The sequence below is a fragment of the Macrobrachium rosenbergii genome, chromosome 2 (genome assembly GCF_040412425.1).
Source record: "Macrobrachium rosenbergii isolate ZJJX-2024 chromosome 2, ASM4041242v1, whole genome shotgun sequence".
Taxonomy (NCBI): domain Eukaryota; kingdom Metazoa; phylum Arthropoda; class Malacostraca; order Decapoda; family Palaemonidae; genus Macrobrachium; species Macrobrachium rosenbergii.
The window spans coordinates 70,947,329-70,970,061 of record NC_089742.1 but is presented as its reverse complement, the minus strand read 5'-3'; the positions used below and the strand labels follow the sequence as shown (position 1 = coordinate 70,970,061).

General features: G+C 41.8%; 1 protein-coding gene across 14 annotated transcripts in view; it reads right to left on the bottom strand.

The window, feature by feature from the left end:
- Positions 1–401: 401 nt before the first annotated feature.
- LOC136848194 (uncharacterized protein F13E9.13, mitochondrial) overlaps positions 402–22,733 on the bottom strand; it is a 122,502-nt gene continuing 100,170 nt past the window's right edge. For 13 of the 14 annotated variants that reach the window (XR_010855976.1, XM_067120516.1, XM_067120591.1 and 10 more), the window contains 2 exons: positions 17,117–17,235; positions 402–1,152 (listed from right to left, as the gene is read on the bottom strand). Coding sequence is in view for 13 of the 14 variants with exons in the window: in XM_067120516.1 (XP_066976617.1) it covers positions 17,163–17,235 (73 nt within the window). In the remaining variant the exon portion in view is untranslated. The remainder of the gene's footprint in view (positions 1,153–17,116; positions 17,236–22,733) is intronic. The other variant, XM_067120561.1, reaches the window with a different exon arrangement.

Genomic DNA, 22,733 nt, shown 5'->3' with positions numbered 1-22,733 from the left:
AACGTTCTGCTCTCGCTTTGATTTATGGCATTTGCAGATGTATGAGTGGATGGTTTGCCGCAACGTTGGGCTGTCTGCCAGTCAGGAAAAGGCTGGCAGACTAGCTTAGTGGTTAGGGTCAGTTCTGGTTTGGAGTGATTCTTTTCCCCTATGCTCAAGCTCTCAGTTTCCAGGCTGAACAGACTTTTGCAGTACTCTGTTCTCTTGTTCCATTCCCTGGGGGGCAATAATGGAATTTGTATTCCATTATCATGGGAATGCTCTGGATTTTATGCTTTCCACCATTTAACTTGTAGTATCATCAGTGCTGACTGGTCATGTTTCGAGCTGACCAGGGTTACTCCTCATGGCTAGTGTCAATGTAGTGGGGTGGATTGTGGAGGTTTACAGAAAACAATTACTTTCATAAACCCTGGCATTATTAATAATATATAAACAGATACAATACATACAAACACACCATCATACAAAACTAATGCTTATATACTAATAGTTTACAATTAACAATAGTATGCATACTAATACTGTACTTACATATTAAGATTCTTCATACACTTAACAATAACCTTATACTAAATGTTAACAAATGATAGCTTATTAGCTTACAAAGAACTATATGTTACTTTCTAGGTAAAAAAAAAATAATCACAAAGTAACAGTAAACCCTCTTCAGGGCACAGCCTGATGACAATAACTTGAACAATATCTTTCTTCTCTCTACATTACAGATAAGAAGTGCTCACAGGAAAATGTGAAAGGAAAGATCATAGACACTAAGCTTTTGTCTTACTTCAAGACCTGATCACAGTAACAGAAAGATCAGGTTTTGAAATAAAGTCGAAAGTTCAGTGTCTACGATCTTTCCTTTCACCTTTTCCTGCCACAGGACCATTGTGGCATTGGAAGAATCTAAATTACAAACACACCAATCACAATAACATTAACAAAACAGTGTCTAAGTAGAAAAGGCACAACTTGCTTTGAATCTATCTCAATGCACCATAACTACCTCAGAGGCACAAAGCACACAAGTGACAACAGAATTCAGCCTTCCTCCTCAAGCTCCCTGCTGCCAACTCTCAATCTTCCTTGTTGCAGTCAACTTAGCCATACAAGGGTACAGGTGGGGTTCAGAACTGGCCATTCACTCATCTGAAAAAAAAAAAAACCTGATTATCAGAGTGAAGTGACAAATTATGAAAAATCATTACATACAAATTAAAAAAAACTAACAAAAATATATAAGTTCAATTACCTAGAAATAAGTGCTGAATGGATTATTTCACCGGCTGACACGGGTCCCCGATCCAGAAATATATAAGTTCATATATCCAGACTGCACTACCATATTGAAAGGCATCCAGTGCTGCTGCCCATGCCTGGAGGTCTTCCTTTGGTCAAAGTGCCAGTTCAGCTGGTCATGGACTTTTGTTCACCCTCACTGAGACTATCATTTGTCAGGCTAGGTTGTAAGGCTTGTGCTATTAGCCAGTCTTTACTCTAAAGATCTTCGACTTCTCCACTTGGTGGGTTTATCCATTTTTCTCAAGTCATTGAGTACTAGTTTTTCCTCTTTCAATAGCTTCATTATCTAATTGGGAGATAAACCTGTCCTTTGTAGCCTAGCCCAAGCACCATGTTAGCCCTTTGGTGAAGTCTTGAGAGGCATTGCTCTCAAGATAGTCTATTTAACCATCACAGTTTTAGTGAATTGTAATGAGGAGTTTTTTCTGACATCCCATCCAGTCTCAGAGGGACTCATGGTTAATGATTCCAGGAGGGATGTTTTCTTATGCCTGTAAACCATAAAATACTTCTTGAAGGACCCAGGCTCATAGTTTGAGTTCTGGCTCCTTTTTACCTCATCTTAGGCTAGCATTGGAGGGGTATCAAGAGCATATACCCTTCACTGACTTTGTACATGCCCAACAAACGAACAGACGAAGACATCACACACTTTTGTACCAGGATACACAAAGTCAGGGCACAGGACCAGCCTTAGCCCTTTCGATTGAGCTTCATGGTGTTTTCTGGGCAATGGGGCCAGGTGATTAGGTTTAAGCTCCTTTCCTTATTTTACGAGATGGGTATCACCTAGAGGGCCCTACACATTCCTTGAGACCTGCAGTAGTTGCTCACAGGGAGTGTTTAGAACCCAGCTCCTTCTGGACTAGATAAGTATCTTGTCCAAGTACTTTAGTTTAGTGTAAGTTTAAGGGGGATGAATACAGAATGATTGGAATCTCTTCCCTTTTTCCATTCTGGATCAGCATCTTAGAATTGTGTAAGATCCTTCTCCCTCTGCTCAACCTTTTAACAAGAAGCAGGAGGAGGGGAGGGAGGTAGAGCTACTTGGGTCTGTTTACAAGCAGATGCCTTATGCCTTGAATTCCCTTGCAATAGATTCTGTGGTTATCCAAGGTTTTTCCTTACTTGAGTACCCCTTTGGTTGGCAATGCATTCTGTTCCCATCATACTGCACCAATTGTGTACTAAAAGAAAAAGCCCCTACATAATAATTTGGTGCCCAATGTAGGGCCTTTGACAGTAAAGAAAGAGTGGGGTACATAATTGGAGATGGCAAAGGGAGAAGGTTTGGAAGGTGTTGGGTCAGGTGAAGGGGAGCAACGGTGGAATGAGAGGTGGGATAGGTTGATGTGCATGATGATCAGCATACAGATTAAGTTAGAGGAAGCCCAGGCAAGGATGATGGTATGAGTGAGGTGAGCGAAAGTGATGAGGAAGAGAAAAGTAAGAAAAGAAAGGGAAAGAAGAAGCGAACACAAAAGGGGAGAGGTGTGAGGAAAGAGGAGTCAAGTTCCCGGATTTGCAAGGGTAGCTCAGACTTAGAAGTTGAGAATGATTGGAGTAGTAGTAGCAGTAGTAGTAGCAGTAGCAGTAGCAGTAGCAGTAGCAGTAGTAGTAGTAGTAGTAGTAGTAGTAGTAGTAGTAGTAGTAGTAGTAGTAGTAGTAGTAGTAGTAGTGAGGCAGAGGAGAAAGAGGCCAAAACGGTGTTCCTGAGAGGTTCCCTAGATTGAGAAATTTTGCATCGGGAAGGGACAAGACATGCGAGTTTTTTGATGAGTATGAGAAGTATTGTAGACAGAAGTTTGGGGAGAATGAAATTGTGTGGATAAAGTGGCTGGGAGAGTTCTTGAATGAGCGGTTAAAGATGTGCTATAGAAGTATGTGTGACAGTGAGCCAGGACATGAGTTCATGAAGGCTAGAGTGATTAAGCAAGTGAAGAGAATGAAGGGAGTGTTGTTTACAAAAAGGATGATAGAGTCGAGGAGGCGAAGATGAAAGCCGGAGAGAAAGTGGTTTTGTATGCCCATAGGTTAGAAACTTTGGCCAGAAGAAAGTATGGAGAGAAAGAAATTGAGGAGAACAAACACCTCATGCGGAAGTTCTTGGCCGCCATTCCAGAGAAGATTAGGGTAATTTTGAATGGGAAGAATAAAGATCAGAAGCAGTGGTCGGGGAAGAGCTTAAATTGCGAGGATGTTTTACGAGTCCTAGAAGACCTGAGAGTTAATGGTGATGAACCAAAGGAGATGTACATTGGGTCTGAGGTGGTAAATGGAAGGACATATAAGGACCCTTTGGTGAGTGACGAGATAGGTGTGATGCGAGCCTTGTTGGAGGAGTGCAGGAGAGACCGGGTGGAAAGAGGAAGAAAGAATGTGCAAGTGAATGTAGTGAATAATGGGAAAAGGAACTAGAGCAGAGGCAGAGAGAGGTTTAGGATTAGGAGTGTGAGTAGAGCGAATGGAAATGTGAGGGGAAGTCAGATGGGAACGAGTAGTAGTGATAAGGAGTGTTACAGGTGTAGAAGGACTGGGCATGTGAAAGTGGGTTGCAAATTGGCCAATGGCAAGTGTTTCGGCTGTGGAAAGAGAGGGCATATGTTGGTGGACTGCCCACAAGCAAGAGAGTCCTAGTGTTTCGGCTGCAGAAAGGTGGGACATCCAGTGCGAGACTGCCAGACTGAAAGGAGAGTAGGGGTAAGTGGAAGTCATTGTGGAAACTGTGGAATGCGTTGGCTTTTTGCCAGGACATGTAAGAACCCTCTAAGTGTGAAGGATGTGGAATGGATGGTCACGTGAAGGAAGTCTGCTGTACTGAACCCCAACCCCAGGGAAACTAAGTGTGAAGGGGGTTTACCACAGTAAGCCCTCTGGTATGGAAGGGATAGATGTGTTGCATGTGAGAGAAGGGTACGTAAGTGGAATGTCTGTTTTGGGGAATGAGTAAATTGTTGTTTGTGTGTTAGAGTAGGATGTGGTGGAGTGTTATTGGAAGCATTGATTGATACCGGTTGTAGCGGAAATGTGGTTTTCAGAAAGGTTTATGAGAAAATGGAACAAATGTAGCACGAAGGGAGGAATGAGCTGGATATGTAACATGGATTGGATCCAGTAACAGGGATTGGAGGATTGGAAGTAAAGGTGTGCACGGAGTTTGTTGAATCGGTTACGGTTCCAGGAATAAGGCTGAAGGAGGATGATTTTTATGTTGTGGATAGAGTGAATGAAGAAAAACAGGGTAATAGTGTACCAGGATCAAAAAATGATAGAGATACGAATGGGGAGTGAAACAAGTGTGAAGTTGTATGTGGAGGAGGATGGACAAGTAAGTTTGCAGATGGTTTCTGGAGTGGAGGTGTGTGTTGTGGCGGGATTTTAAAACACAAAAAAACAATACACAACACAGATACACCGAACATATAACCACATACAATACTCACTATGATCCTCGGTTGCTGGGAGATGGTTGAGGGTGTCCACGGTCGCCAACACAGTAGACAAAATTCACAAACAACCGGAAAACAGACTTCCAACCAAAAAAAACGAGCAAAAAGAAAAAGACACATGCACAGACAACAATGACATCCAACAGAAAACACTCGACTCACGGAACATACAATAATCATGCACCATCAATGTCCGCCTTGCACAGAACTCAGCTTAAGACTCTCTCAAAACCGAAAAAAAAACTCCCTCGACATTTGCACAGACAGACAGCACCGTAAACAACTCGAACTAAAGACCCTCATCCCTCTACCAACAACCGAAGCACTACTAACGACAATTACACTCACTCTCTCTCTCTCTCTCTCTCTCTCTCACAAAACGTTGGGAAATGCTAAATACAAACAAATCTATTCATCCCTCTATAATTCGCCCCCCTTTTAGCATTTCCCAACCAACACCTTTCACACTGCATTCAAATCGCCTTACGCAACACCCATGGATGCTCACTAGCAGGTCCTCTAGATCGCGTTCGCGGGCACGTAATCATTCTCTCAGAATCATTCTCTCGTCTAGCAACATTCAAATTCACATCTTCTCCTCCATTCTCTCTCAGATTCATGCTATCCTCTTCACTATTACCACTCAATATTATCCACAATCTCATCTATACCCTCTAACTCGTTCCCAAATACCTCCCCCAATTCTTCAACTAACCCATCCCATTCGCTCATTGACCTTTCCAATTCTTGCAACGATTCATTCATGCTTTCAATCACTGCATATTACTGCTACGCTCTCTTACTCTTACACTTTCGCTCACCTCCAACCGTTCACTAACCCCTACACGTTCAGTCAACTCAGTTATATCAAACCCACATATGCTATAACGTTCTATTCATACCATCCCATTCATCCGTATTACACGCTTTATCACTCATTTTCACTTTGGCACTCACACCCCTATCACACAACTTACGACCATTCAGTTTACTTACGTTCTTCCCTTTCTTACGTTTTCTATCATACTCTATCAAAACAAAAATCCTCATGCAACAACCCCTCACGTACATGCATCACACGCACCACTTGCATCCTGGAGGATCCACCCATTTGAACCCCTTCACACTCAGTTTCCCGAATTCGCTGTCACAGTCACCCTCTTTCGTCTACATACACTTGATACATGCCCTTCCATTCCACATTCGACACACTTCGCTCTCGGTTCTGAACACATTCTCGCATAATGCCCATTCTTACCACAGTTGCCACATATTACATTCACTGGTACCCCTACAACCATTAGCAACCCACCTGACCCACCTGTAGCATTTAACCCCCTGTCTTTCTTACACTCCCTTACCAAATGTCCCAATTGCCCACACCCGAAACACGCTCCTAAAGCCCACCTACACTCATTCTTTGTATGTCCTTCCTTTCCACATCTGAAACACTTCGCTCGACTTCCACTCATCGACCTTCCCTTTGTACACTACTATCCCTAACCCGTCCAACCCGTTGTTCCCTTACAAACCCACCATTCATCCTCACTGGCACCTCCACATTACTTGCTCTTACACTCCTATCTATTACACTATCGGCCATTCTCATTGGGCCCCTCAACACTGCATCCCTAAAGCTTCCGAACTCTGGTACTCTCTCATCTACCCCAGCCCTTACACTTACACTTCTGCTCTCTTTTATAACCCTGTCAAGCTCATAATCTTCTACAATTTCCAAAATTTCTCCCCAAGTCAACCTTTCATTCGTCCATCTTTTCTTCTCCTTCCGCTTCAAGTTCACAAATTCTCTAACTCCATCTGGCACTGTCCCTAACAACTTCCATACTAACTCCTTACATTCATCTATCCCATCATCCCCAAACTTCTTCCTTGCCAACGTCTCCAGCCTACAAGCATACAGTGACAAGGTTTCCCAGCTTTCATTCTTGCCTCATCAAATTCATTCTTCCTCTTATACTTAACACTCGCTTTCATACGCCTCGCTTGCTCAACTAGTCTAGCTTTCACCTTGTCATACTCAACATCCCCACACTCATAATAACCCTATACATATCAAGCAAAAACCCAGTCAAATATTCTCCTAATTCTCGTGCCCACACTCTCTTACTTTCCCCATACTTATCCTGACAAAACCTTTCATACTCCCTAAAGAAATCATGCACATCCCTACTTCCATACTCATTATACTTTTCACACCGGGTACCTCCCTCACATACATAGCCTTTCTCACTTCTTTCTCACTTTCACTCTCACTTTCGCTACTTTCACTCTGTCCTTTCATACCCTCTTCCGAATACAAAGAGTCCACTTCCGCACTTACATTCATCTTACTCATTACACTCTTCTTCCCCTCTTTTTATCCACTTTTATCCACTCACCTCCATCCACCTCACTTTCACTACTGCCTTCACCCTCTCCCTTCTTTCCTGCCTTTCCCACTTCCTTATCCTTCTTACCAGTTTCCTTTCCCTTTCCCTTCTTCCCTTTTTCTTCCCCTGACTTATCCTTACTTTCCCTCTATTCCTTCCCTTGCTTTTCATTCCCCTTTTCCTTACCCTGCCTCTCATTCCCTCGTTTCTTACTTCCTATTCCCATATCACTTTCATCACTCACGCTTCCATTCACTTCTTCCTCCTTTTCTTTCTCTCTTGCCCCTTCACACGTTCCAGAGAACCTGCCTCCAACAGCCCCTTCTCCAAAAACACCCTTGAACATACCTTTCACCATTTCTTCCACACCTTTCATCATTCCCTCCAACTTTTTATCCATTCTCTCTTCGGACTCTTTCATCTCCCCTTTCATTTCTTCTTTTGCACTTCTTAGCATTCCCCCCATCTCCTCCAACTGACTCCTCAACTCCTCATTCTCACTCCTCAGCCTCCCATTCTCCTCCTCCAGCCTACCCTGGAGTTCCCTAGCCACTCAGAGTTCCTCTCTCAGTTTCTCTATCTCACTCATCCTGACCTCTTACCCTCACTCTACCCACCACAAACAATCCTAACGGCTATTATACAACAGCCCACGTTGGGCGCCAAATATTATGTGGCGGGATTTTAAAACACAAAAAAACAATACACAACACAGATGCACCGAACGTATAACCACATACAACACTCACTATGATCCTCGGTTGCTGGGAGATGGTTGAGGGTGTCCACGGTCGCCAACACAGTAGACAAAATTCACAAACAACCGGAAAACAGACTTCCAACCAAAAAAAAACGAGCAAAAAGACAGAGACACATGCACAGACAACAATGACATCCAACAGAAAACACTCGACTCACGGAACATACAATAATCATGCACCATCAATGTCCGCCTTGCACAGAACTCAGCTCAAGACTCTCTCAAAAAAAAAAAAAACTCCCTCGACATTTGCACAGACAGACAGCACCATAAACAACTACCAACGAAGCACTAAAGAACTCTACTCTCTCTCTCTCTCTCTCTCTCTCTCTCTCTCTCTCTCTCTCTCTCTCTCTCACACAAAACGTTGGGAAATGCTAAATACAAACAAATCTATTCATCCCTCTATAGTGTAATGGAAGATGTACAATTGCCAAGAGATTTGGGGAGTGTGTGGAGTGTGAAAGTACAGTAAAGAACCAATGATGGAGTCAGCACAGAAAGTTTGGGTGACATATTCATGTTGGATGGTAGCTCTGCGTGTTAAAAGGCAGGTCACCCATGTGTTTGATGGAATTATGAATGTAAAGGACCCAAAGGCATGTGTACAGATAATGAGGACTTTGGGACAGCTAGGTTGTCAGAGTTCCATATTCAACTGATTGACAACACACCGACATTTCCCAGCTCCAGTAACACAGATTGAAGAGCAGTGTGAGGAATTAAAAAGGGTAGGAGTAATAACTGAACCCAGTAAGAGTATTTGGAATAGTCCAATTGTGCCAATAAGAAAGCCTGATGAAAGACTGCGAATGTGTGTCGATTATTGGAGAGTACATGAAGTGACAGTGAAAGAAAGATTCCCTATGTGTGTGGTGTCTGATGTGTGTACAGTATGCAAGGGATGAAAGTGTTTAGCAAGGTGGATCTGGTAAGGGGGTATTATCAGATGCCAGTGGTAGAGAGGACTGTAGGCCAATAACTGCTTTCTCGACTACGAAAAAACACTATCAGTTCTGCAATCTCAGTTTTGGATTGGCTAATGACCCAGCTGCGTTTCAGAGAGCAATGAATGTGGTACTGAGTGGTTTTCCCCACAAAAATGTGTTGGTGCTTCTTGACAATATTTTGGTGATGAGTAAGACTGTAGAAGAGCACAAGAGATTGGTGCGAGCACTGTTGAAGTTAGAGGAACTGAGGGTGAAAGTCAAGGTGAGTAAGTGTGAGTGGTTCATGGAAGAGGTGAAGTTTTTGGGTTGTAAGGTGAGTGAGTCTGGGGTATGAAAAGCGGAAAAGTTTGTGGAGAAAATGAGGAATTTCCCTAGACCCAGGACCATGTGAGAGTTGCATGGATTTTTGGGACTGATTGAGTTTGGAAGGAAGTTTGTGGAAGACTGTTCAGGGATTGCAAAGCCATTGTCAGAATAGACAGGCTGTAGGAGGAGTACAGTTGTGATGTGGAATGAAAGGATGGTGAAAGCATTTGAGAAATTGAAAGAGGTGGTGGTGAAGGATGTGGAGTTGGCTTACCCTGACTGTAGTGCAGAAGCCAATAAGTCAGAAGTGGATGTGGATGCGAGTGGAGTGTCGACGGGCGGATGTTTGATGCAGAAGCAAGTAGTGAATGGAATTGAAAGAGATAGTGATACCCTATGTCAGTAAGGCATTTAGTTCGGCAGAGCAAAAATATTCTACTACTGGGAGAGAATTGGCTGCACTGCAATTTTGTGTGAAAGCGTTAAGACCATTTCTGCATGGTGTGAGGTTTGTGATGCATATGGACCACCAAGCTCTAGTATATCTGCACAAAATGAAGGGGAGCGGATGCTAGAATTGCACAAATGGTAGAGGATTTGAGTGACACTGATTTTGTGGTAGAATATATCCCAGGTAAAAGGAATGTTCTTGCGGACATGATGTCTAAACTACCTGGGGAAGGAAAAGAAGAGAAAATGAAAGACATGAGACCAGAGTATCTGCCGAGAGGATTGGCAGTAGCACGCGAGAGTAAGGGAGGTGGTGACTCGGCGTTTTAAAGTGTGTGGTATGGATTGAATGAATTAGTAGATGGGAAGGTTTGAAGGTACAAGTGCCTGGATGCTTGGGAGTGTCAAATATGGAACAGTATCGGAAGAGTCTGACAGCTATTATGTGTCCTGGAGTAGCCCATTTCAGGAGGTTTTGGTGGCAGTGAGTAAGAAGTATAAGGTTATTGTGCCCGTGCACACTGGGGGGTGAGAAACCTATAGTGTATCAACACAAGGGATTGAAAGAGAGTGAGCGTGAGTTGCATCTGCGGTGTTTGAGTGGGGTACACCATAACTGGGTTGTAGAGAAAGACAGATATGAAAGGAAGTATGAGGAGGAAAACACTGAAGAGAGAACGTCGGAGTTGTTGGAAGTGGAAAATGTTAATAAGGAAGCGAGCGAAGGATGTCTGGTTGGTGGTCGAGACAGGTGTCAGCATGTACAATGATTGTGGGAGTAAATATCAGTGGGGGACAGTTCTGTGGTTTTGTTGAGATGGGAGCGCAAATATTGTTGGTGAATGCGTGTGTGATTAGGGATGTTGAGAGAGTGAACTGGAATGTTAAAAGGAAAGCGGTGAATGTGTCAATAAGAGGTATAGCACGAAGGTCGATTGGGTGGGAGGAAGTGAGGCTGAAGGTAAAGTTGAGAGAATTTGAGGCGGAAACGTGTTTTGTAGTACTGGGAGATGAACAAATGCCGTATTGTTTCCTATTTGGGATAGATTTATTGAGGAAGAATGGATTGGTAATGGATGTTGGGAAAGGATTTCTGTTGAAAGATGAGGCTGTGATAGGGAAAATTCAAAGTACGGCAGTAAATGATTGGTAGGAGTCTGAGTGAGGAGGAGCATATAGTTGAGTTGGACTAGAGTGAGAATGAATTGCTAACAACAGAGGATGTTGAGGAGATGCAGCAGAAGTGTTTGATATTAAGTGTGTTGACGAGGTGTATTAGAGAGGGAGTATCTGGAAGAAGATGGCCTTTTTTTTTGTTAAGTAAATGGATACGGTTAGCGGAGAGATTTGTGTTGTGTGAAGGAGTGGTGTATTTTGCAAGACAGAGGATGGGAGAGCTGATGTATGTTCCAGTATTCTCAAAGAGTGGAGCTATGGGGATGTGTATGTTAGTCCATATGTAGTGAAACAGTGTGGTGAAATGGATTAGGTTATGTGTTAGAAGATAAGAATGAAGAAGGAAATGTGAAGGTTTAAGAGCACACTATAATCAGTTGAGGTGGAGAGAACCACCAATATACACAGCAGAGCAACCCATTAGGAAGTTGTTGAGGGAGGAGAAGCAAAAGGAGAGTGAAGAAATAGAAGATATAAATTGGGGAGATAAACAACTAGTGTTGGTGGAACGTAAGAGAAGGTCTAAAAGGAGGAGTACAAATGAGTAAGGGTACATTTACTAGGTTGTTTGGGGAAAGTACAGCACACATGATGGGTTGTTTGCTTTCGAGAAGTTTGAGAAGTCAGCAAGCGTGAGGAGTGAAAATAGCTTTGTGGTGTTGTTTGTTGGTAGTGCAAATGAGGGTGAAATTGATTTTGAGGGATTTGAGCAGAGTGTGGAAGGAATGAGCTTGGCGAGTACCAGGAATGTGGACGAGGATACGCAAGATTTGGGTGGATTGGAAACAACACCGAATTGTGAAAAAGATGGTACATACAGCATGTGTGAGTTTCCTTTGGGTGAAAGTGTTGAAAGAGTGTGTGGGAGTGAGTGTGAGTGAGAAAGAGTTAGCAATACTAGGGAGTGTGAGTAGGGAAGTTTTGGATAACTTGAGTCAGAGTTTAGCAGAATTAAGTGAGAGTATAGAAGAGATGATATAAACCATGTCAGGTGTTAGTGAGGTTGAAGCAGACTTAAGTCTCCAGAGTTGAATGAAGTTGGTGCAAGTAGCTTGGAACTAAGACTGAAGTTGGTGTAAGTAGTTTGGAACTAAGACTGGGTGAGTCTAGTGCGGTTGGAGTAGAAGCGAGTGAAGAAGGTAGTGAATGAGAGGCCATGGACCCAAAGTCAAGGTCCATTTCTGGAGTATAAATGGGTAGTGAGAAGGGATTTTGAAAGAAAAAAAGGAAATATTATTTACTTTATTTTAGTAAGGGGGAGTGTGGTGGTTGTAAGGAAAATTGGGTTTGTGAGAAGAGGCTTGAGTTTTTTTTTTTTTTCTTATTTAATTTTTGAGTGTTTTTTAGTATATGATTATTTGATTATTCATCTTTATTATTCTTTTTTCTACTTGCAGTTTGCTTGAGTGGGTTAGCGTAGAGGGACGAGCTCCCCTTCACCTACCTGATAAAAAGAAAGAAATCAAAGAAAAGAGAATTAGAAGAGCAATTGAAAATAGAGGAAGGGATATAGCAGAGAAGTGATAAAGAACATTGGGAAAGAATGCGAAGCTGCCAGATTGCAGAAACAAAAACATTTGGTCAACCGCTCTTCTTTCCATTCCTCCATATACGATGCTAAATCCCAAAAGGTGCCAATCTCGACACACTTGCAGCAAAGAAAGTTCAACAGCAGTTGGAAAGGAACAAAACTAGGTGCTGATCTCTCCAATAGGAAGAAGGATATCGAAGAACTATACTGGTTGATGCTGAGCAAGCTGACTTCCAATGTGAAGAAGTCTCAAAGAGTAGTATTGGGGTTCTTTTGATAACTGGGACGATTGTAGATTATGGCTGATGAGTTAGATTAGGCTTCTTTAATTAGGTTAAGGTTCTTTTGATAGTTGGGGGAAAAACTGTAGTATTAAGACAAAAGCTAGGATAAGTTTTGATGAACTATAGTGTTAAGGTTGGGTTACGTTTCTGTTCTGTAGGTTAAAGTAATGAATAGGTTAGGGAAAGTCAGAGTTTCATTTAATAATCTCCAAATCGGTTCCCATCATACTGCACCAATTGTGTACTGAAAGAAAAAGCCCCTACAATGATTTCCCCTGCCTGCACATGCAGTCGGAAGCATGACATTTCTGGGTGGTGTTCAACACCAGTCAGTTGAAAGGGATGACCTCCTCCTAAGGATTAAGTCTCCTACATAAAGAACGATGGTTTGTATTTCCATAGGAACAAATAACAAACTTCAAAAGTAATTTGTGTTTTCCCTAGGCATACAAATCAAGAGTCTTTTATATACTTAAATCCAACTCAACCACCCAGCTCTGCCCTTGCAGGCAAAGGAATACTGGCTAGTGTTAGTTGGAGAGTTGAACTTGTTAACCACTAGTTAACAAGTTCAATGACTTTGCCAGCTGGTACTGAAGGATATTCCTGTATAAAAGATTCTAGTTTGTACACCTATGAATAATACAAACTACTTTTAAAATCTGATATATTGTTTGAGGGGGCACTCAGTGGTGTTGATGAGGGACACCACGACTAAGGTTGCGTACGTCAACAAATCCGGGAACAGCATCTCAGATCCGGTGCCAGTTGGTGTTGGAGAGTCACAAGAGGGTAGCTTTTCAAGCCATTAAGTTTTCATCCAGATACATTCCAGGCAAGCAAAATATTCTGACAGATCAGCCCAGTCACCAAACTGAAAAGAAAACTAACAGTTTTCTGTTCCCATCCCAGACCCTTTGGCAGTAATAAAGGATGCATTCTTATATCCCTGGAACAATCTGGATGTTCTGTATATGCCTTTCCATCACTCTGGGTTTTGGATGATTCTGGTAGCTCCTTGTAGGTCATACACCAAGTGGTAGACAGATCTGTAGACACTCCTTGTCAAGACATGGAGAGAATTACCCTGTGGAACACCCTCCTGGTTCAACTGCACCTTTGCAGGCACCATCAGGCAGTTCAGTCTTTCTGCCTTCACAGGTGGAGGTTATCCACTGTATCTTGCAAGAGCGGGGGGTGGGGGGCTTTTCTCACAGCACAGCAAAAGAGATGTCTGGGTGCCTCCATTGTTTCTCCATGGACAAATACCAAAGAAAGTGAGCCATCTTCTGAGATTAGTGTTGTAGAAGAGGCTGCTCCCCAGTTGGAGTATCTACCCTCACCTAGACAAGCACTTCTCAGTTTCTGCAGTGAAAGGCTATCACTCATCTTTATCTCAGGTCTTCAAACTGAAGGGGTTGGATCTCTCCACCCTAGTGGAGTTATCCATGCTCATGAGGAACTTCCAGCAGTCTCTCCTCCTTAGGAGCTTTGAAGGTTGCCATCTTTACGAGTAACGGAGGGGAGTTAATTAGCTTACCTTGTTGCTTATTGGCCTTGTGCTAATTGCTTCCGTTACTTCATAAACTCAAAAGTGAAAGTTAAAATAATTAGTGGATGGAAGCATAAAGCAGCTCTTAAACTACTTTATTTACAAAGTACACAAATGCAAATCAATGATTTCCAGGGAAAATTAAATGGGCTTAATTGCCAGCCAATTCGGCTAGGTCTAGAGTGACTATGGGGGTGCCACTGAATGGAAAAACAGGTACTGAGTCAGTTGCTACGACAACCTGGACAACAGTGGTGCCAACCAGTTCTGCTAGCTTTTGCTACATGCCCTCCACATCATTAACCTCCCTAACTAGGATTTCTTGTCTTCTGGGGACTGTGATGAAGTAGAAGAGGTGGATGTAGGTGCAAGAGGTTCGCATGTTGCTAGGACCAACTCAGGCAAGGGTTGCAAGGCCGTGCCAGGGTATGAGCTTCCACTGAGGTCAGGGGAATCCAGGAAAGACCCTACTAAACTTCGGGTTGGCTCTTGGTCAGATCCTGGTGGCAGGGCTTCTCTGGGAACATGTACTGCAGCACGTGTCAGGAATTGGGCATGGATTGACGTCTGAAGAAGAAGAGACAAGGCTGTGAACCTTAAAGGAAGCACAGCCATGTGCAGAAGGCTTGAAGCAGCTCTAGAAGAGGAAGATGAAGACGAGGTTGGAGATTTACAACCTCTCTTCTTCTATTTCAGCAACTCAGCACAGCCGTACTTCTTCATAAAAACATGTCATTTACAAGCTTGAATAAGAGAGTCTGAGGGAGCAGGGATGGAAGTCAATGGAAATGACATGGCTGGCGACAGCACATTGTAAGGTGAGGGTAGAGCCGTTGACAAATGAGACGACATCACAGAAACTGTAGCTCTGGAAACAGTTCCAGGGAGAGCCGTTGTAAGTTGAGATGACATCACGGAAACTGAAGATCTGGAAACTGTCATGGCAGACAACACTGGGATGCAAGAAGACGTGCAGTGGGACAAAAGGCCACAAAGGGCTGGTACCCCTGGTAGGCCTAACGACACCCAACATTCGGAGATCTTCTGCTCATCTACCCTGAAAAGACCGTACAAGAAGGAGCTGCCCGCCCCCCCAAAGAACAGGGCAGCAACATCAATAATAAGATCTCCTGAACCTCCCCCTCGAATCTCCTAAAGATGAAGCAATAGAAAAATGAGAGGGAGATAAATCTTCCTGAGAAGAAGCAGCAAGGAGAGGAGATTTTGGCAAAGAAGAGATTGAACAAGAAGGAATTGGTACGTTTCATGCCATTGGGGGTGAAAAACCTTCTGAAGACGGAGGCGCTGATTTCCTCTTGTATTTCCTCTTCTTACCAAAATTCCTCCATTGCTCAGGAGACCAAATACAACACTCCAGACAGGGATTACTCATGCTAAAATAGTTAGCTCTGCACCTGCTACAAGTGGTATGGGGGTCTGTATCCAAAGAGGCCAAATAACGAAAACAAGGGTTGTTACCTACCCCTGGAAATTATCTCTGAGGCTTGGGTTGCTTAGGAGATTCAAGGGTTTACATTTCTAGAAATGCAAAATACACAGAAAACACTAAATCACTCTGGAAAACACAAACAAAACGAGAATAAAAAACCAGAATGCCAAGGCATAATATGGGCAGGAGGTGCTAAAATAACCGGCTTCTTGGCTAGAAAGGCAAAAAGGCCGTATTGCTGTGAAAGCGGTTAGAGAGAAACTGATACGCCACTGTGTAGCTGGGGTGAATCAGGTCAGGCTGCTCCCTCCTCCTACAACCCTATTGGCTGTCTCCCGTTGCCACCAAATCCTTGTATTTATTTTTTTTAACCAGACTCCAGCAGGCACTAGAGAATTCTCCTCTTACATTAAGACTTAGGTTTGTTCTGTGTATGAACAAATAGTGTCTCTGTGGTGTAAAAGAAATTAAAAAGAAAATGTTATCAAGTAATATAGCTCAAAATGAATGCCAAGGATCCAAAACATCACCATCTCACCAAAGAGATTAAGAGATTGCAGTGTCTGCTGCTGACAAGGAAAATGATGATAAGAATGACAACAATAGCAATAATAATGTGCCTAAAGACCTCAAGACACAATGTTTAGTTGAATTAGATACTGACAATAAGCTCTAACCATATTATATGCAATTCAGAAAATACTATAATTCAGCACCAATAATAATGTGCCTAAAGACCTCCAGACAAAATGTTTAGTTGGGTCAGATACTGACAATAAGCCCTAGCCATATTATATGCAATTCAGAGAATACTATAATTCAGCACCATGGCTTCTTCAAACCTCTGCAAGGGTCCCAGAAATGGAATATATTAGTAGCAAAAGATAAACATCTGATACAAACATTACTTCCCTTACTTATTCATATTCTACTGGAGGTTTGTTTTATTTAACAGGCAGTAGCAAGCCTTCGTCAGCTTATAATGGACACTGTTTATTCAAATGACTGTTGAAAACACAGCTCATGGCTGTATTTTTTATATGCAAAATCTTATTTACACTAATATTTTTGTAATATTAGTGTTTTGATTGTTTTACCCTTTTCTTTTAATCTTAAATTTGCTAGCTATATTCCTGGACTGGTTTTCCATGTCTCTAGCATACTCACAAAGGATTTTTTTTCTACATACAAACCCATCATTCGCTTAACAAATGGCCTCCTGTCAGCCCCACTGACCTCACAACTGGTATTCCAATTTCTATTAGAAGTAAAACAGTTACCTGCTGTGGATCCATGGAACCAGTTGGTGCACATGCAGTACAGTATTACCTCCAATCTTCTGTCTGTTACACCAAAGATTGCAGCGTCTAAGACATTTTTCAGAGACTACAAATGTGTATGTATGTGATGGGTTTTTATGAAAAAATTAATATTTCATATCCCTCTAATTTAATAATTAGACCTTATCCAGATACAGTACATCACAAAATTATTACCATTAAGGATGACTTACCCTATTTAGTAATTATCCAGCAAGCATGGAATAATTTACAGCCTTATTAGTCTCCCCGAAGTTTTTTCACTTCATTTGTGAAGGATAAGATTCTTTCCAGTTTAAGATTTTCAGTCCACCTGCAAAACAAGAAATAAAATTTCAATTGTTGTAACGTGATTTTGAATCTTATACATTAAAAGCAGCTCAAAGCTAATGAGCGAGTCATTAGCTTTGGGTCGAAAGACTAGATTATGGAGGTAACATAGAAGTCATACTGTCTTTGGTGCCACAGGACCATCGAAGGAAAACGATCAATCTAACTGATCACCTTTGAATACACAGAATAAGCAGATCAGAACAGAGCCAACAACAGGAAATCGAGGGAAGAAAGAGTATGACCAATCTTCTTTCAAGGTTGAACGAGAACCGGAAGTCAAGATCAACTGTCCTATCCTTGACTTAACTGAAAAAGTTCTGACACTTCATCCATCTCGCTTCTGATTCCTTGTTGGCCATTGTACCAAAAGTACTTCTGTCTGTCCGAGTACTACCACTGTCGCAGATCTGACATGGAAGGACACTAGGACCTTTGGAGACCATGTTAGTATCATGGTGTCACTGTTATCAATTACTGCCTACATCCCCTACTCCTCACAGGAGTAACATAACAACATGAGGACCACAAAAGGGGCTCCAGACACCTTTCCTTGACTGAAAATAAGTTTTTAGAACTTAAGTCTCCAGATTAGTTGATAGATATATCTGTTCAGACAAGAAACTAAGGTATCTATCTATACATTTCTGATATCCTTCCTTTCCCCTTTAGCTAGAGAGAGGAAGGGTATGCCACTGAAAGATATATTTGTGTACAAAAAAAAATGTTATATCAGTTGGAATACTTCAGTAACGTGTACTCTATAGGTCCAACATCTGATAGATCATATCTTCTTACCTGTCTTGATAGAGAAGAAAGCAACTAGAACAGATGAGATCAGTGTCTCGATCAATTCTACTGTCCTTATCAGTAAGATCTCATCGATACTGGAAGTGAAACAATAAAAAATTGTATATGAAAAGAATCAGTGGCATCTGGCATTGTAGATGAGGTGGAAGCAGGTCAGAGACCTTGCTAGAACCTTGTTACATATCCAGTCTTTCTTTCAAACAAGGATAAGACATAAGAAGGGTGGCTAGAGGTGGGCAGTCTATATTAAGACCTCAGGTTTGTTAGCCATGAAAAATACAAATTAATACAAAATTTGTCATTTGTTCATAAGCGGAACAAAGCTTCAGTCTTAACATTCGGATAGACTCATACTTGGAGAGGTACGAGAATCCTGAACCGACTGGAGGTTCGGCACACCTGATCACTCTTCCTAGAAATTTCGAAGAACAGACACATCATACGCTGGAACTGGCTTCCTTCAGGTACAAGGAAGTGAAAGTGGTCTGACGAAGCAAAGAACCAGCATTCAAAATCCTATGAACAGACAAGTTCTTAAATGCCAGAGAGGAACTTATTCCCCTGATGTCATGTAGGCTAAGCTAAGGACTCAACTACTTAGGCTAGGTTAAATAAGCCACCAAACCTAATCCCACCAAGTTCTTCAGGAATAGGAGATATTTCCTCATCTGTCCTTAGCCAAGAAAATCCAGTGTTCTCAAATCCTTTCTTGAGCTCAGAAGAGCTTCAACAGCAGTAGGAGCAATCACAGGTGGGGATTTAAATTTCAGAATTATTATATCAATATTATTGAACTCACAAGTGAAATCAATAACCACTTCATAAGAGGAGAGAAAATCTTATTCTTCAAATCCTCCATTTCCTATGGTGAAGGTAAACACCATAAGAAAAGGGAGAGAGAGAGAGAGAGAGAGAGAGAGAGAGAGAGAGAGAGAGAGAGAGAGACCTCTTCTCCCCACCATTCACAGCTCTTGACGAGTCACGTCCTTGGAAGTGTGAAGAGTTATGCCCGCAGACGTGTTAAGAGTCACATCTTCAGACATACTTGGTAAAGCCATGGCCAAGGACGCGGACAAATGGATGTGCATCAGCCCTCGAGTTGAAGAGGCACATCCGTGGACATGGGAAGTCGACTATCACAGAAGAGCAAGAAAATGAACCTCACAAAGAGTGAAGAGTTTGAATCAACTGGAGAACAGGTGGCACGGATCTTCCACAGTAGCAGGAACGTGGAAAAGTCAGACAAGTACTTGTACAGGCCAGTCAAGACCATGTGCATGACATCAGGGGCACGGTCATGTACGTAAACATGATTTCCATGGAAACACGAACGGGTGTAGAAAAGTCTTGACCACATACTTTTCCAGGGTATTCCAGACCTCGTACTCGACCAGTAGAGTCTTGGTCAGGTATGTAATCCGGAGAAGAAAACGTTTCCACACCCTTCCATATACAGGGCTCGTACAGACATACTTTCCTTCATCCCCGATATCAAGTCCGAGGCCGAGTGATGAGGACTCTAGAAAAACATCAACAGGAATCTTGTAGAAGATCAAAGGGAGGAGATCTGAACATCAAGTCAACAACAGGCCCAGGGTGGAAACATGTCCATGGATGTGCAGAATCCCTTACTTACACCAAAGGAAGGTGCATCATTTCTTTGGCTGCACGTCCTTGAACACGGGAAGACGAACATCGAACCAGGTCATGTTCGTGGATACCTGGAACTATGGTGGCTAAGTCATGAATGTGCAAGCGTCGAGGCGTCAAAGCCTATGCTGGAAACACGTCCCAAAACGTCCAGAATCTCTCACATCCAATGAAAAGTGCATCAACTCTCTGGCTGGAACGTCTGCTAGAATCTCCATGGTTGCTCCTATCCTGAACCATCTGGTGAGAATTGTCAGCTCAGAGATCCAAAGAAAACAGAGTTCCTGCTTGAGACGAACCCCCAGCCAAAGCCAAATGCTCAAGACAAGCATGCTCCGAGTCTTGGATTTCCGAAGAAACCAAAGAACTCGGAAGGAACTACCGAGTCACGTACAGTACAAACATCACTTTCTCCCTCGACCCAAGTGTCTGTAGAAACATGGGCGGAGGAGATACTAGTTCGGGGAATACAGTAAAGGCCCCATATTCGCAATCTCATGATTCGCGGACTCACCTATTCGCAGATTTCTCTATGGAACATATACACATTATTCGCTGAAAATTCACCCATTTGCGGTATTTTTCACTGAAAAATATTCACTAATTACTGTATGACTAAATGCACTTTTTGAGATAAACTATAAAATACTCAGGTACCCAGGTAGTGCTTAAGTTACTATAATTTGCCCTATGATAATTTATTGGGGTAGGCAATTTATGCCCATACAACAATATTTAGAAAATATTTTAAAATTTCCTGCGGGCGCAGACAGCAGCGTACAATCAGGCAGCAAGAGAGACCAAATTACAATAGACCACCACCTTTTCCTCCATCCCTTTATCCCAACTTCTAATTAAAAAGGTAAAAGAAAATGATATAGGTATCGTTAGTAATGATATACTCTTGCATAAATGCTTACAACCATAAACAACACAATGAGAAGCTGTTGTTTTGCTTATACTGTAACCAAATCGGATAACAACAGCCATTTTGCAAGCTCTTCATTGGGCGAGTCATTAGAGTTGTGGCCTTGCACTCGGTAGGCCCGAGTTCGACTCTCCGGCTGGCTAAGAAGAGATAGAGGAATTTATTTCTGGTGATTGAAATTCATTTCTCACTACAATGTGGTTCGGATTCCACAATAAGCTGTAGGTTCCATTGCTAAGTAACCAATTGGTTCTTAGCCATGTTAAATAAGTCTAATCCTTCGGGCCAGCCCTAGGACAGCTGTTAATCAGCTCAGTGGTCTGGTAAAACTAAGTTATACTTAACTTAACAGCCATTTTGCTTGTATTCCAACCATCGTACGGTAATAAACAATTACCGTAGTTATAGTACAAATGAAGTTAAGTAGAATAGGACTGATATACAGTATTTTTACGTTATACCCTTATCAGGTATGGATAAAAGATCGGCAAGGAAATATACTGCTAAATTTAAGCTGCAAGTTGTAGCTGAAGCTGAGAAAACAGTGTTCAAGTTGCTAATGACTATAAATTATCATGCATCGGCAACATGGATGAAACTTGACCGTAACTGTAATTGGAGAGGAAGTATTTTAATCAAAACTACTGGACATCAAAGAACACATTACTGCTATTTTTACGGCGATAAACGATAAATAACGTAGAGCTCGTATTATGATGAAATCAAGTGAAATTAGTGAACAGAATCTTGATTCTTTTTTACACAAAACAAACATGCTCCCAAATAGCCAACATCATCTATTATTCAAGTTATATTTCTACTTAAAAACACTTCGTATAACAAAAATAACTTTGCCCCATATAAATAAAGTACAGTATCTAGAGATTCATTTACACTAAGTAGAAGCAAGAAAAATGCTCTGAACTGAATTAAACATGGCGAAATAAACTTAGCCCATAATCAATTTCCAAACCAAAACATTGGCTGCTATGATCGCAGTTCATAATACAATAGCTATATAATATATACAATATTATTGGGTACAGTGAATTAAAGAATAACATTTTAAAAGATCCATGGAAAAGATGCATATTTGTTATGTTGATGCTTGTAAAATACGATATTATGTGAAATAGAGTACAGTATAATGTAGGCTAGGCTACCGTATATGTATACGATATACCATAGGCTAAGGTAATTCTTGTTTGTTATTCAATTTCTCTTTGTACTGAATTATCATAAGTCACTGCATGAACCTCCAGAATTAGCTGATATTAATAATTACTGTATTGTGCATGTATAGAGTATACTGTACTTTATAGTGTAGGTTAGGCTACCATATTTGTATACATGGTACTGAATACCCTAGTGTAGGCTAGGCTATATTTGAGATAAGTTTTCCAACAAACGATGGGTTTTTTGGAATCTAACCCCATTGTAAGTAGGATAATACCTGTATAGACATTTTTAGAGTTTTTTTTTTGTGTTTGAACTAACAAAATAGACAGTTCTAAGTGTTTTTAGAAGGGTTCTAAGTATTCGCGGATTTTAGCTATTTGCGGGGGGATGTGTTATGCATCCCCCATGAATACGGGGGGTTTACTGTATTCCTGAAACTAATATCAGTGACACAGGTTACCTCAACTTGCCGTATTCAAGGAAAACCGTGCTCTAGTTGCAGAGTCTGAGAGACACCCATGTCCGTAGATAAGGGAGAGCACCGATAGAAGAAGGCGAAGATGAGAAACGGATTCTCTTCTTCGACTTCCACTGCAATCAGAGGGCCTCACCACAGCACACGTACTTGTGAAGAAACAGCGAAGAGTTCCCAAAAACCCCAAAGTCTGAGATAGTGGAAGACAGGTTGTACTTCTCTTGAAAGGTTGCATCGATTGACTTAAACTATGTCCAAGAAATTGGCTGATGACGTGATAAGAACTAGCCATCACATCACAATCCCATCTGTGACGTCACCTGCACAGACAACTCTTACAAAAGCAGAATTACTATATGTAAGAGCACATTTAATCATATTGTAACAAAACTGTGAAGATAATATACTGGGTGTTTCGAAATTTGAGCCCCCCCTCCAC